The sequence below is a fragment of the Talpa europaea genome (assembly GCF_964194135.1).
Source record: "Talpa europaea genome assembly, chromosome: X".
NCBI lineage: Eukaryota > Metazoa > Chordata > Mammalia > Eulipotyphla > Talpidae > Talpa > Talpa europaea.
The window spans coordinates 45,960,166-45,974,802 of NC_140081.1; the positions used below are offsets into that span (position 1 = coordinate 45,960,166).

At 39.9% G+C, this 14,637-nt stretch overlaps 1 protein-coding gene across 9 annotated transcripts in view; it reads left to right on the top strand.

Annotated features, from left to right (window-relative positions):
• The window catches only part of EDA (ectodysplasin A), a gene marked incomplete at its 3' end in the record, with an annotated part of 486,468 nt that overhangs the window by 327,909 nt on the left and 143,922 nt on the right, over positions 1 to 14,637 (top strand). For 8 of the 9 annotated variants that reach the window (XM_084258458.1, XM_084258459.1, XM_084258461.1 and 5 more), the window contains exon 2: positions 6,562 to 6,667. In XM_084258458.1, the coding sequence (XP_084114584.1) occupies positions 6,562 to 6,667 (106 nt within the window). Of the gene's footprint in view, positions 1 to 6,561; positions 6,681 to 14,637 lie in introns of all 9 variants that reach the window. The other variant, XM_084258457.1, reaches the window with a different exon arrangement.

Here is a 14,637-nt window from a genome sequence, read left to right on the forward strand (position 1 = left end):
TGCCAGACACCCATAGGAGCTGAACCCATGAGACAGCGCAAGGAATTCTGTAATTGTAGGGAGGTTCTCCATTTGGTCTTCAAAATCCCTTTTCCCTAGAAATGCCATTATGCTGTAATAACATACCCATGGAAATTTCAGTTATCTGACAAATTCACGTATCATACAGCATACAGCCAGAAAGCCAGACTCTAAACCACCAACGAATATGCATCTTACTTATTGGGAAAGTCATTCAAAAATATACTTAATGGCTGTTTATTCTGTTTGTGCATGATTCTAATTATTTTTAACTAGAGTGAAGCCCATATCAGATTGTAAGTACCAAATTTGAAGGAAATGGAAAAGATGATACATGTTGATTATGTGAAGTTTGATAGCAGAAGCAAGGTAAGAGACAAAAAAATTGAAAAGAAGTTTAAGAACTCAAAAACTAACCATAATGAAGCACTACTGTACATCCACCAGAATGGCTCAAATTAAAACTGTTGACAATACTAAATGTAATGAAGATGCAGAGCACTGGAATTTTCACACATTACTGGTGGGACTAAAAATGGTAGAGTCTCGCCTGAAAACAGTATGGCAGGTTTTTATCTAACTCAGAGGTTCTCCCTCTAGACATTTACCCAAGACGAATGAAAACATGTCCGCACAAATACTCGTGCACGAATGCTCATATCATCTTTGTTCATAATAGTCCCAAACTGGAACTAATACAAATATCATCAACAGCTGAATACATTAAAAAATGTGGTAAATCCATACAATAAAACACTACTCAGCAATGAAAAGAAGTGAGCTACTGATTGAATCATATTAAATGATACAACACTTGATAGTCATGTATTTATATAGCAATTTATATAGTATTTATATAGTGATTCCATTTAAGTGAAGTACTAGAACTGGAAAAACTAAGCTATGGTGATAGAAAACAGAACAGTGGTTGTCTGGGGTGGGATATAGTGCCAAAATATAACTGGAAAGGGTACAAGTAAAGATTCTGGGATGATAGAAATAGTCTATATCATGATCTGGGTGGTATTTACAAAGGTGTGCACGTTTGTCAAAAGTCTTCTGACTGCATGCTTAAAGTTTGTGCATTTTATTGTATCTAAATTATAGCTCAAATTTTCATAAGGCATAACAATTTATAAAGGGAAAACATCGTTCAGTACAATTCCTGGTGCAGGATAAAATCTAAATATTTTAGTATCTTAATATAATAAATATCTTAAATATCTTTAAAATTTCTTATCTCACTCATTACCATTCCTTCCCACCTCCTACCACCTCTTCTAAACTACTTATATTTCAAAAACTGCTCTTCTCTCTTTCCTCTGAATGTTTAAGTACAATTACTTCTTTGCCTGGAATTTTTTTTTTTTTCTGGTTTCCCATTCATCACAAAATCCTTGACAACCTTCAGGACTCACAGATGTAGCACCTACTCCAAGAAGTCTTACTCACTCCTGATCTGTATTAGGGTGTTTTTACTCTTGCTTCCAAAGAAATTCACACTTCTCTCTAACAAAGCATGCATTACTCTACAATGTAACTAGTTTTTCAAAGAAAAAAAATCTCAGAACCATAGTGGATCAGGATCATATAATATGACATATTATATGACATATGATGTGTGGAAGACATATGATATGTCTTTCACACATCACATGTCTTCCACATATTCAATAAATCACATATTGTAAACTAATTTCCATCCAAAATAACTGAAATAAGGTTTCAGCACTCAACATTACCAAGAAAACTTTCATCCAGAATGACTTTTCTACAATTGAAATTGATTGAGATTTTACTGTAAATAACAGTTTAGCTTTATATCATTAGTAGTAAATAGCTTACTTACATTGTAGATTAAATGACTGTCTATGAGCTTTATCTGGAAACTTAGCCAGACTTTATCACACTGATTCTATGGGGGGAAAAATCATTTTATATTCCAATCAAGTGATTCAAGAATACAGCCTTGTTCTTTTGAAATTGCTGATATTCAACCATTTTAATATAAAATATGTCAGTTTTTCATGCCATTTGTGGCAACATGGATGAATCTGGAAGGTATTATGTAAAGTGAAATGAACCTGAAGGAGAAAGATAAATAGTGGATGGTCTCACATGTGGAATATAGAGAAAACAAACAAAGGTCAGACAGAGACAAATATTAAAACCAACCCTTGAAAACTGACCATAGATCTGAGGGGATGGGGAGGACACAGTGGACTGTGGTGGAGGACTAAGGGTGCTTTGGTGGTGGGCACATTATGGTGACTGCACCTGAGAGGGAGATCCTACTTTTCCAAAATCAAACAGCAATGTAAACCAATGATAGTTCAATAAAAAATTGTTTTTAAACATGTCAGTTTCATATGATTCAATCTAAATATTTTAAAGTATAAACTCTACAGCAAGTTGGAGATAACCTATGTCTTCATTTCTTAATTTTATATTTAATACAAAAATATATATGCAAAATGCTAATCTTTTACATTAAGGCTATTGGGTATAACTTTTCTGTTTAAACAGTAAATCAAAAGTTTTGGGGTATTTTTAGTTGAATAGATATTTATTCCTTTAGTCAAACAATCTCTATACACAATCAAAATATATGGTTTATTTATTTATTTATTTATTTTTGGAGTGGAGAGGAATTTAGGTATCAGGAAGCTTTGAACCTATTGCATGTTTTCCGGAAAACATTTAACTGAGACTTTTACGACCCCTGAACAAAATAGAAAAGTTGATTAAAGGACACTAGCAATTAGATTGTGAAATTAACTATTCCTAAATCAGTAAATCCAGAATTGAAAGGGTTGGGCCAATTCCTTTCTATATTTCCAACACAGTCAAATTCACCCTGGAAACAGAAGCCTAATCTACTGGATGATATGAAGCAAACAGAATAAACTCAACAGACTGTGATAGAATGTCAAGGCTGGCAAAATTAGTGGCCTGGCAAGTTTGTGGAATGGTGAGGATATGAGGGTAGTTTGATCAGGAATGAGAAAAATAACTGCACACATACTTAGGGTTAGATTGGAAATAATGAACTTGTGTTGACACCTACATCTATTACATGACCTTTCTCAGTAGCCTTTTGGGAGTGGATAATGTGGGATGACCCAAGATGACTTGTAAGACTGATTGGAGTGAACAGGGATCAACTTTTAAATAAAGTCAACTGGGGCCTCCCTGGTCGTGCAGGGGTTAAAGCCAGCGCTACCAAGCTATTGGCAGCCACTGCAGTGCGAGTTCAATACCTGGCCAGGGAGCAACCCACATGGCACAGCAGACCTTTCCTGTCTCAACCCCTGCTCCCCTCAGCAGTGTATTTCAGTAGATCCACCTGTTCTGCTCCCTACTCTGTCTCTGGTGAATCTTCTCACCCCCCCACATCTCTGGCCTGTACCCCATTTCTTGTATGCATAAATAAATAACTTTTAAAAATAAATAGTCAACTGTATTTTCTCCAGGTCTTAATGGTCACGAATTATTATAATAGATAATATATTTAAATTTTGTATCAAAGCAAATGTAAATTTTCTAGCCTCACACTTAAAAGTTCTTTATGTAACTAATGGTTACCAGTTTCCCAACCTCTAGCACTGACTACTGGATTATAATCCTTCACTTAATAATTTCATTCCTATTTTAATAATTTCCTTCTCTTTTACCTGATGTTCAGTTTCCATCATTTTCAGTATACACCAGTGTAAATACCATTACTGGCTACTTTGAACAAAATTCAGGATTCTACATACCCCATGAAGCAGGAACCTTTACCATTTGTGATTTCATAGCTACCATGGAGACAATTTTGTTTTGGTTAGTCTGGATGTTTCATTTATAAGAGAACACTCTTGCAACAAATTTTCTCAATTTTCCTAAAAATGGTGGCTTTTTAACTTTTTTAAAATTGTGGCTTTTTCTCTTTTCAGATGCAACAGTTATATAAATGGAGTATTGGACTAAATCTAAAAATGTGGGCCCTCATTAACATTCATATTTCCTGCATATGATCACAAAAAAGATTTAAGATATCCTTCACTTTTTAAGTAAAAGCCAACTTAAATTTGTTCTCACCAACTCCACAAAAGAGCCACTCGAGAGTAAACCAGCAGAGCATGGCATCACCCCAATAAAACTGTAGATTTTATCATATGCATCAACAAATCTACAGGGCTAGTTTCTGCACTCCTCTTTTACAGACTTTATTTTACCCCCATTATACTAAACAGCATTTTAAACACTGACATATAACTCCCCAATAAGATAAAACATTTATCTTAGAAACAAGAGACACCCTTCATTTATAGTCTTCCAACATTACTACACTTTAACTTTCATAATTTGACAATGCATTCATGAAACAATCTGCAGACACTAGCTTTAACAAATTAAGGAACACTGTTAAGTAGACATGACTGTTCTAAATTGTTTATTAGGCAAGAATTTTATAAATATTACTCATTATTGGCAGTAATGGTGGAGCAGAAGAGAATCACTCCTTCTCCAAGCTGCCTGGTGAGAACCCAGTGAGAATCTTTCCAAGGCCAGGCCTCTCGCAGCCTGCAGGCATCAGTCCTTGCATCTCTGTGTGCTTATGAGCTGGTTTGGTGATCCACTGGGTATCAGCATTTCTTTGGATAGCTTTATGGAATGGATCAATGAGGATAACATCAAAAAATGTATATATGGAATCTTCACCAACCCAGTAAAAGGTCAGGACTCTCAGAATCCCACAATGGCATCGAACTCACTCCTTAGCAAGAGACTAAAGGCTTCAAGCAAACTTTAGCTGGTCGACACCATGATAGACAGGCTTCCTATAGGTTACACGCCTAGGAATTAAACATTTGCAGCCACCATGGTGCACACAAATCCTATATATAACATAAGCTTGTTGGGCCTAGTATCTCTGTGCATTTTATCAATCAGGTGTTTGGGGGGGGGTTTCCCTAAGGAGCACTGAGAATTGCAGGCACTGCTAGCAGTGCACCCTGACTGCAAGAAATCACATCACAGCATATCAGACAGCTTCTCCCTGATAGCTGCTGAATGTACTTATATGCACCCCTCTTGGCTTGCCTGATGGCTGCCACCAGATAGAATGGAAAGAGCCTTTTACCCCTAAAACATAAGATTTTGAAGAAAGTTTGTATAGAATGTGAACATTTTTTGACCCTACCTATTTTTTTGCTGATTAATATTAGATGCAGCAGATAGGAAGATTCTGAAATTGTTTGGTTCTTGAATAATATGAGGATGAAAATGCTGATTCATTTGTTCTTTTTTAACCCCCAAACTAACCGGTCTATTTGAAGATTAATTTTAATAATAGTAATAAGCTAACACTTATTACATGCTGGGTACAGTGCTAATCTTACAACTGCTTTACAAACAAAGTGTGTTATTATACATATTTACTAAAGAGTAGATTAAAGCTTAAGTAACTTGCCCAAGGTTAAACAACTAAGGGGCAGTCATGATTAGAATCACTCTCAGTCCTACTACTCCATCCACTGTTTACTTCAAAAACATTTTTTAAACCACAAAGGATGGGCTTCCCTGGTGGCACAAGGGGTTAAGATGCAACCAATGAAGCTATCCACAGCCACTGAAGCACGAGTTCGATCCCTGGCCAGGGAACAACCCACATGGCACAGCAGACCTCTCCCAACTCTCCTGCTGCTCCCCTCAGCAGTCTGCCTATGTCAGTCAGTCTGCCTATTCTGTTCCCCACTCTGTCTCTGGTGAACTCTCTCACCCCCCACACGTCTGGCCTTTACCCCAGTTCTTGTATGCATAAATAAATAAATCTTTAAAACAAAATAAACCACAAGAAGCATTCATGCTGAAGGATTATGATTCAGTCCAGCAAATATATGTCTGATATGTGGTTATCATTAGTGAAACCAGGCCCATGAAACATTGTATGTTATTATGGAAAGCATCATAAGACAGTAGACGACCAAGTACTAAAATGAGTCTTATAGATTGCAAGTGCTGTTGGAATCTAGGAAAGGGAGACGATAACTGTGCTCTTTGTCATAACTAGCTCCCATAAATATGTTGACATAAATAGAACCATCCAATCATAATTGTACATAAAGCATTATTGGAACAAACCAAAAGTTCAACACAAATAAAAATATGGGAAATCATAGATAATGAAGTCCATGAGAGTGTAGCAGACTTAAGTCTACCCCTGGCAGATACCAGCAATACTGTAAGGGAAGTTAGAAATCCATGTCTAGGCTCTCTGAACCCTAGTACTATGTGAGGAAATTGGACTTACAGGATTACTCATTACATATTTGGGGCAGAAGAGCAGGGATTCAGAGATTAACCAAAATCTCATGCCCACATGACTGGAATAATGGTATTGAAAATGACAATATTTATACAGTAGAAGAAAAGATGGGTTCAAGCTTTAGACACATTGAACTTAAGGTGAAGGTAACATGTCTACGGAAAGCTAGTTTTTCATATTGGCCATGATTTACTAGCCTTTGACTCATCCATTTGTTGTTTTTACAGATGGCCCTTCTGAATTTCTTCTTCCCTGAAGAGAAGTCATACTCCGAAGAGGAAAGTAGGCATGTCCGCCGCAATAAAAGAAGCAAAAGCAGTGAAGGAACAGATGGTAAGTCTACTGGGTGATCCTTTATCACATTTCAGTGAATGAGAGTTCCCCTCTGAGAACTACCTTCTCAAGTGTGCCTCACCACTGCATATGCTGTCCACAGAGCCAAGGTCACAGAAGAAGACCTAATACACCTATGAATCCTTAACATAGAACTGACAATGCAAGGATCTTCTCTCCTCCAACCTCAGATACGTTTAGTACTTTCACAGTATGTGTGAGGATGGTGGTAACATGTGCTTCTTTTAAGATCACACTCCATAAGGACCTTATCTCTCCTGGGAACATCCCACATCTACTAAGGCCACCAAGAGGATTCATTCCTATTCTTAGAATTGACAGAGCACTGTGCCATGCTAGCCTTTACATAGGGTGCTAATTCCAATGATAATTGTGTCAATGTTGGTATCAGCTATCATGCTCAGATATGAACTAGGGCTGCTAGAACTTGTTTGTGAATTCCTTGAGGGCAGGAATTAATTTCTCTTTTTATAACCCCAGAATCTAGCCTAGTATTTGGCAAATTGTTGGTATTTGTAATGTAAAGATGATTGTGTTGATTGCCCCTTCAGCTAGATTATGATGTGCTAGGAAAATCATTCCTACTGAGGATGAAACAAATTTGAGTTAAATGGCAATGTATTCTGGGGGACATAACAAAATGTTGAGCTAGCTCCTGGGCAAGATCTTTGAGTCACTCCATTTCAAGATCACTCTGTCCATTGATAGACTGCTACTTCTTTGCCACAGGGGTTTATACAATGCATAGCTCCGAGCTGCTGCAAAGCCACCTGGATTCAAAGACAATATGTGTCTGGCTATATCTGCCAAAGATATATGTTTGGTGGGTTACAAAGCAGTATGACTTTATAAAGATGAAAATGAGATTTTTAAACTGACATTTATCAATGTAAGGGCCAATGATGGAAGCAGTTCCAGAAGGCATGAACAACTAAAGAAATGGGGCCAGGACATTTTCAGTAGGGTCAAGAAGAAACAGAACTAGGGCCTCCCCTGGTGGCGCAGCGGTTGAGCACTGGGTTGCGGAGCTGCCCACAGCCTCTGCAGTGCCAGTTACATCCCCGGCCATGGGCGAGGGTCCCACATAGCGCCACAGACCTCTCCTGCCGCGCCCACTGCTCCCCTCAGCAGTGTATTTCTTCGTCAGTCTGCCTGTTCTGTTCCCCATTCTGGCTCTGGTGAATTCTCTCACCCTCCTGCACTTCTGACTGTACCCAGTGCTTGTATAAATAAATAAATAAATCTTTTTAAAAAAAGAAGAAACAGAACTAGATAAAGTCAGAAAAAGATCACAGAACAAGCACTCTGTAGCAAAAACAGAAAGTAAGAAAAAAGATAGGTCAGGTTTTCTAGTCAATGCAGGTGGCAGTAGCATTGAGGCCTTGAATGGATAACTGAGCCTGTGGGGTCCTTTTCTAGAGAAGACACTGCATACAATTGATCACCAAGTTCAAACTGAGGGAATGTGGTCCATGAGTTAAAGGTGACCCATTATTCACAAACTGCTGGCCATCAATTTCCTAGAAGTCTTCAGAAGGCTATGTGACATCAGAATTGAGTCATAGTCCCTTTCCACCTCTGATGCCTCACTCCCTGGTACATGTAGGTCTTTCCACCTTTCACTCCTCTGTTGAGGCTACTCCCATTCCACCGAGTCTTTCCTTTTCCCTGGTTACTGAGAAGAGAAAGGTGATAAAAGCAATATCACTTTCTGTATTGGTCATGGTTTTTTCTTCCTCTCCAAGTAAGAAGTCTACTAGCTTCTAATTTGTTTTCTTTATCTGTCCTCCACAATTTTCTCTGAAACGACTTTATCTATATCAACCACCACCATCTCTGATACTTGATCTTCCTCATAGTATTTTGTTTTCATTCAAAACAGATTTTCTGTCTGGTCAAGGTGAAAGCATCTCTTATAAACTTTCAGTATTTATCGGATTTCCTTCTAGTCTTATAGTCTAGTCAATCACTAGATTCTAGTCACTTTGTACCAATAGCAAATTTATCTTGCAATCCCAGGTATTGTTCTTTAACCAGTATAGCTGGGAGGAATCCAAGGAATCAAATCCTGGAATTTGATTATATTTTCAGTCTCACCTGAGAGGCTGGAGAACTATTTAGATGTTTAACCATTGAGTTAAGGGATGATGAGCCAATTCAAGTCTCCTTTACTTTTGAACAATTACTGTTCTCTGCTGAGTGAATGCTGTATTTATTCACTAGTCATTAAATATTTACTGATCAAAGATACTTTATATAATACAAGAATGGAAATGCCATATGGATATTGTTTCTCTTTTGTGTTTACTTTTGTATCTTCATTGCCTTGAAAAGGACCTGGCCAGACCATTGACGGATATTTCTTGTTGCCCTTGAGAAGCTTAATTTCCTGTGCAAAGAGACAAACAAACAAACAAAAAACAAAGTTAGTGATGATAAACATTGTGAAAGAGATATAGAATAGAAGAGCAAAGAGAGGAAGTGATGGGGTATGCTATACGTGATCAGGAAAGGTCTCCCTAATAAGAGAACATCTGAAAAGAGACCCAAATGAAATGAAGGTAGGAGCCATACAAATATTGGGGCTGGGGGGAAATAACTACAAATGCTTTGAAACAGAAGAATCCTGGATATGTTCCAGAAAGACAAGTGTGGGTGGGAGTAGAGTGAACAAGAAGGAAAAGGAAAGAGATGAGATCCAAGAGCAAAATCCAATCTACAGCCTTTAGGCCAGCTCAAAGACTCTGGCTTTTACTTTAGGTGAGATGGGGAACCACTGGAGAATTTTAAGCAGTGGAGTGACAATACCTGACTTATGTTTTTACAGAATCCCTCTGGCTGTGTTATTGAAATAGCTGTTGGGATAAAAGTTGGAAGCAGGGAGATCTATTAGAAGACTAACAATAATCCAGGCAAGACATGGTGGTGGTATAGACCAAAATGGAGGCAGTGTGGGTGGTAAGTAGTGGCCCAATTTTATCAATAGATAGATTTTGAAGGAATAGCTGATAGGATTTTGAGGTTGACTAGCTAAGGAATATGAGAATCAGAGAACAACCAAGGATGACCACACATTTTCAGACTTAAGGAACCAGAGTAGTAGAATTGCCATTTCTGAAACGGGGGAAAAAAAGGGGGGGGGAGGCAAAGGAAAGGGAGATGGGAAAGAAATTACAAATTCAGTTAATCATATTGAGTTTGGGGTAGCTATTAAAATAACCAAATGTGTTTGTTAAAGAAACAGCTGGAGGGCCTCCCTGGTGGCCCAGCAGTTGAGCGCTGGGTTGCGAAGCTGCCTGCGGCCTCTGCAGCACTGGTTCGATCCCCCCCCCCCGGCTGCTCCCCGGCCACCAGAGGAGGGTCCCACATGGCGTGCAGACCTCTCCTGCTGCCCGCTGCTCCCCTCAGCAGTGTACTTTGGTCCTTCTGCCTGCTCTGCTCCCTGCTCTGGCTCTGGTGAATTCTCTCACCCTCCCGCGCTTCTGACTGTACCCAGTGCACGTATAAACAAAACAAACAAACAAATAAATAAATAAATAAAATATGCCTCTATTAAAAAAAAACAGCTGGATACATAAATCTACACTGTCTCAAGACAATGAACTGGCTGACTCATAAAAATAAAGAACTTCTCATTTAAGTAGTGAGTCACTCTAGAAACTATCTGAACAGAGTAAGAAGTAGAATGAAATAGGTAAATCAGAGTAGGGTGAGCTAAGGCCAAAAGGAAAAGAACTGTGCCAAGAGAGAAAAAAAAAAATCTGTCGGCTGTTGATTCTAAATCTACATGCCGATACTTTGTAATAAAAATTTAGCTATACAAAGAGGGCGGAGCAACATGGCGGAGAGGAGACACTGCGAGTAAGATCTCCCATTAAAAAAAGTTAATAGGGAGGAAAAGCGGCAGGTCCCAGTGAGAACTGGGACACGGAAGATAAACAGAGGACTCCAGCAAACTACCCGAAGAAGAAAGTTGCCATAAAAGAGGACTAGAAGGGAGGAAAGCGCAGAACCCTGCTCCCCTCCCCCACCCACAGAGGCGGCACTCTCCGACCAGCAGAGAGCAGGGAAAAAACAAACTAAAACGACCAACAAGAACAAAAGATGCAGCAAGCGGGACTGTGAGTGGAAAGGAACTATTGCAGCCACCACACCCCGTGAACGGGAGCTGCGGAGAAACCTGCAGGATTCGCCGTGGAGGTGAGCTCCAGGCGCCATTAAACAGAGACCCCGCCCCCCAGGAGGAGGCCAGGACCAGCACACAGCGCCAGGCCTGCCAGTAAGCTTGTGCTGAAAAGCTGCGCACTGGAAAAGCAAACGCGGATCGGGATCGGGATCCCGAGGAAAAGCGGCAGGCTGGAAAAGCAAACGCGGATCGGGGATCGGGATAGCGCGGAAAAGCAGCGCGGTTGAAAAGCAAACGCGGATTGGGATCGCGGCTGCCCAGGTCCCCGAGCCTGCGACCTAGGCGTGCGGGGAGACGCGCGCAAAGACCCTCACTGAGGTGAAAGTCCCTCACTGAGTATCCAGGAACCAGGCACCCAAGCACGGGAGCGGGGTGCAAAAGACGCCATTCTGTGGACACTGAACTGGGCTACAGCCCGCGTCCTGGACCTGAGGGCTTTGGAACTGAGATCCGGGGCACAAAATTCGGGGCATGTGTTCTCCACGACGGTGGGGCACAAGGCAGACACAGCACCCCAAAGCCGTTGAGGTTTACCCTACCATTCCCGCTCTGTTTCCTGTCCCACGGGGTTAAAAAAAAAAAAAAAAAAAAAAAAACAGCTCCCCAAGGGCGCTAGGAGAGATCTCTGGCGACACCTAGCGACTTGAAACCAGCAGAGGCTCCTGGAGGAGCCAGTGGCCAGCTGGGAAGTTATCCCACGCCAGGCCCCTGCCGACCAGTAGTCTGAGCCCACAGGGGGAGCGAGTACCCAAAGCCGGGGCAGACCAGGCACGCAGAAGAGTGTGCCTGAGACTGGACACACAGGGAGTGTGTCCCGCATCGCCATTTTAGAACAGGGACATATCTTCAGTAAAGGCTGCCTGCAGAAGGCTCCCTCAGGAGCCAGAGGTGAGCCGGGGAAGTTCGCCCACACCAGAACACCTCTGGCCTGCAGTCCAAGCCCAGAGGGGGAGGGGGAACCCACCGCCGGGGCAGACCAGGGGCACAGGGGAGTGTGTCCCCACATCGGCATTTTAGAACAAGGACCTTTATTCAGTAAAGACTGCTTGAAACTGACAGATGGCTCCCGGAGGAGCCAGAGAGGAGCAGAGAAGTTCACCCAAGATGCCGGCCAGTCCCAGCAACACAGTGTCCCAACGCATACCGCAAATTAGAAAACAGACAGTAGGGAGTAGAAGAACCACACGCAACATAGCAACTCCTCAGGGAAGAAGCACACCACAAAAAGAAAATGAGCCTCCAGATTGCAATGACAGTAACTTGGAAGAACTTCTGAGCCTTCCAGAAAGAGAATTTAAAATTGCCATGATTAAAAAAATGACAGAACTCATAAAGGAAAACAATGATAAGGGGAAAATAATCAACGATCAGAAGAATGAAATTGAGTCCCTAAAGAGGGAAGTAAAAGAAATGCAGGAGATCAAAGAATTAATGGAAGAACTAAAGAATTCCGGGAAAAGCAATGAAAGCAGAATAGATGAAATGGAAGAACGAATAAGTTCTCTTGAAGACACAGAAATAAAAAGAACCAAAACAGAAAAGGAAAGAGAAGTACGAAGGAAAAAGAACGAAGAAAGACTTCGGGAGCTATATGACACCATGAGGAAAGGAAATATAAGAGTTATAGGAATACCAGAAGGAGAGGAGAGAGATGTAGGAACAGAGAAAATATTCCAGGAGATAATGAAGAGAACTTCCCAAATGTGAAGAAGGAGCTGAAAATTGATATACAAGAAGCAAGAAGAACACCAAACTTCCACAACAAAAGGAAAAATACAGCAAGACACATAATAGCAAAGTTCCCAAGAATCCAAGACAAGGAAAAAATAATGAAGCTGACAAGAGGGAAAAAACAAATAACATTCAAAGGAAAACCAATCAGGCTGACATCAGCCTTCTCTGAAGAAACACTACGGGCAAGGAGAGAGTGGAAGGACATAGTCAACAGACTCCAAGAAAACAGATGCCAACCAAGAATACTCTATCCCGCAAAGCTTTCCTTCCCCTATGAAGAAAGAATAAGGACCTTCCCAGACAAACAGAAACTATGGAACTTCATTATCAATAAAGCCCCACTCCAAAAAATACTACAAGGAATCCAAAAGCCAGAACCTCAGAGGGACGAATAACAGCGAAAGAAGGCAAGGAAAAAAAAAGATATTAAAGGAATAAATAAAATCAAAGGAAAGACAAACACAATGGCAAATACAGATGCTAACATATCAATATTAACCCTAAATGTAAATGGACTAAACTCTTCAATAAAAAGACACAAAGTTGCAGCCTGGATTAAGAATCAAAACCCAACCTTTTGCTGTCTCCAGGAAACACATTTAGACACAAAAGATAAAAATAGACTCAAAGTTAAAGGTTGGAAAACAATCCTACAAGCAAATGGACCAAAAAAGAAAGCAGGAACAGCTATACTTATATCAGATAAAACAGATTTCAAACTCAAAAAAATAAAAAGGGATCCCAACGGTCACTAACTTATGATCAAAGGGACAATACTTCAAGAAGAAATAACACTCATTAACATATACTCACCAAACGAAGGAGCACCAAAATATATCAGACAACTGTTGTCATCTCTGAAAACAGACATCAGAGAAAACACATATGTAGTGGGAGACTTCAACACACCACTATCAACAATGGATAGGTCAACAAGACAAAAAATAAGTAAAGAAACTAAAGCTTTAAATAAGTACCTAGAGCATTTGGGCTTAACAGACATCTATAGAACACTAAACACCCAAGAAACGGAGTACACATTTTTCTCAAGCGCACACGGATCATTCTCCAGGATCGATCACATACTGGGGCACAAGACAAACATCAACAGATACACCAAGATTGAAATCATACCAACCATCTTTCCTGACCATGAAGGCATCAAGCTTGAAATAAACCATAAAAAGAAGGCAAGGAACTTTCCTACCTCATGGAGACTAAAAACCACACTACTGGAAGACCACTGGACTAATGAGGAGATCAAAGAGGAAATTAAAAAATTCTTTGAATTGAATGACAAGGAGGACACCAATATCCTAAATGTATGGGACGCAGCAAAAGCAGTAATGAGAGGAAAATATATAGCAATAGAAGCTCACATCAATAAACAAGAAAGAACTCAAAGAAACAACCTAATATCGAAGCTCAAAGATCTAGAAAAAGAACAACAAAAAAACCCCAAAACCAGTAGAAGAAAAGAAATAATAAAAAACCAAAGCAGAAATAAATGAAATTGAAACTAAAAAAACAATCCAAAAGATTAATGAAAGCAAGAGCTGGTTCTTCGAAAAGATCAATAAAATAGACAAACCCCTAGCCAGGCTCACAAAGGAAAAAAGGGAGAAAGCACAAATAAACAGGATCAGGAATGAAAGAGGAGAAATCACAACGGACACAGCAGAAATAAAAAGAATAATCAGTAACTACTATGAAGAGTAGTATGGAAACATGTTCAACAATCTAGAGGAGATGGACAAATTCTTACAACTCTACAATCACCCAAAGCTAGATAAAGAAGAAATAGAACACCTAAACAGACCAATTACAAGCAGCGAAATTGAAATGGTAATCAAAAACCTCCCCAAAATCAAAAGCCCAGGACCTGATGGATTTGCAAACGAATTCTACCAAACATTCAGAGATGAATTGGTGCCTATCCTTCACAAACTCTTCCAAAAAATTGAGAAGGAAGAGACAATACCAAACACGTTCTATGAAGCCAACATTACACTAATACCAAAACCGAATA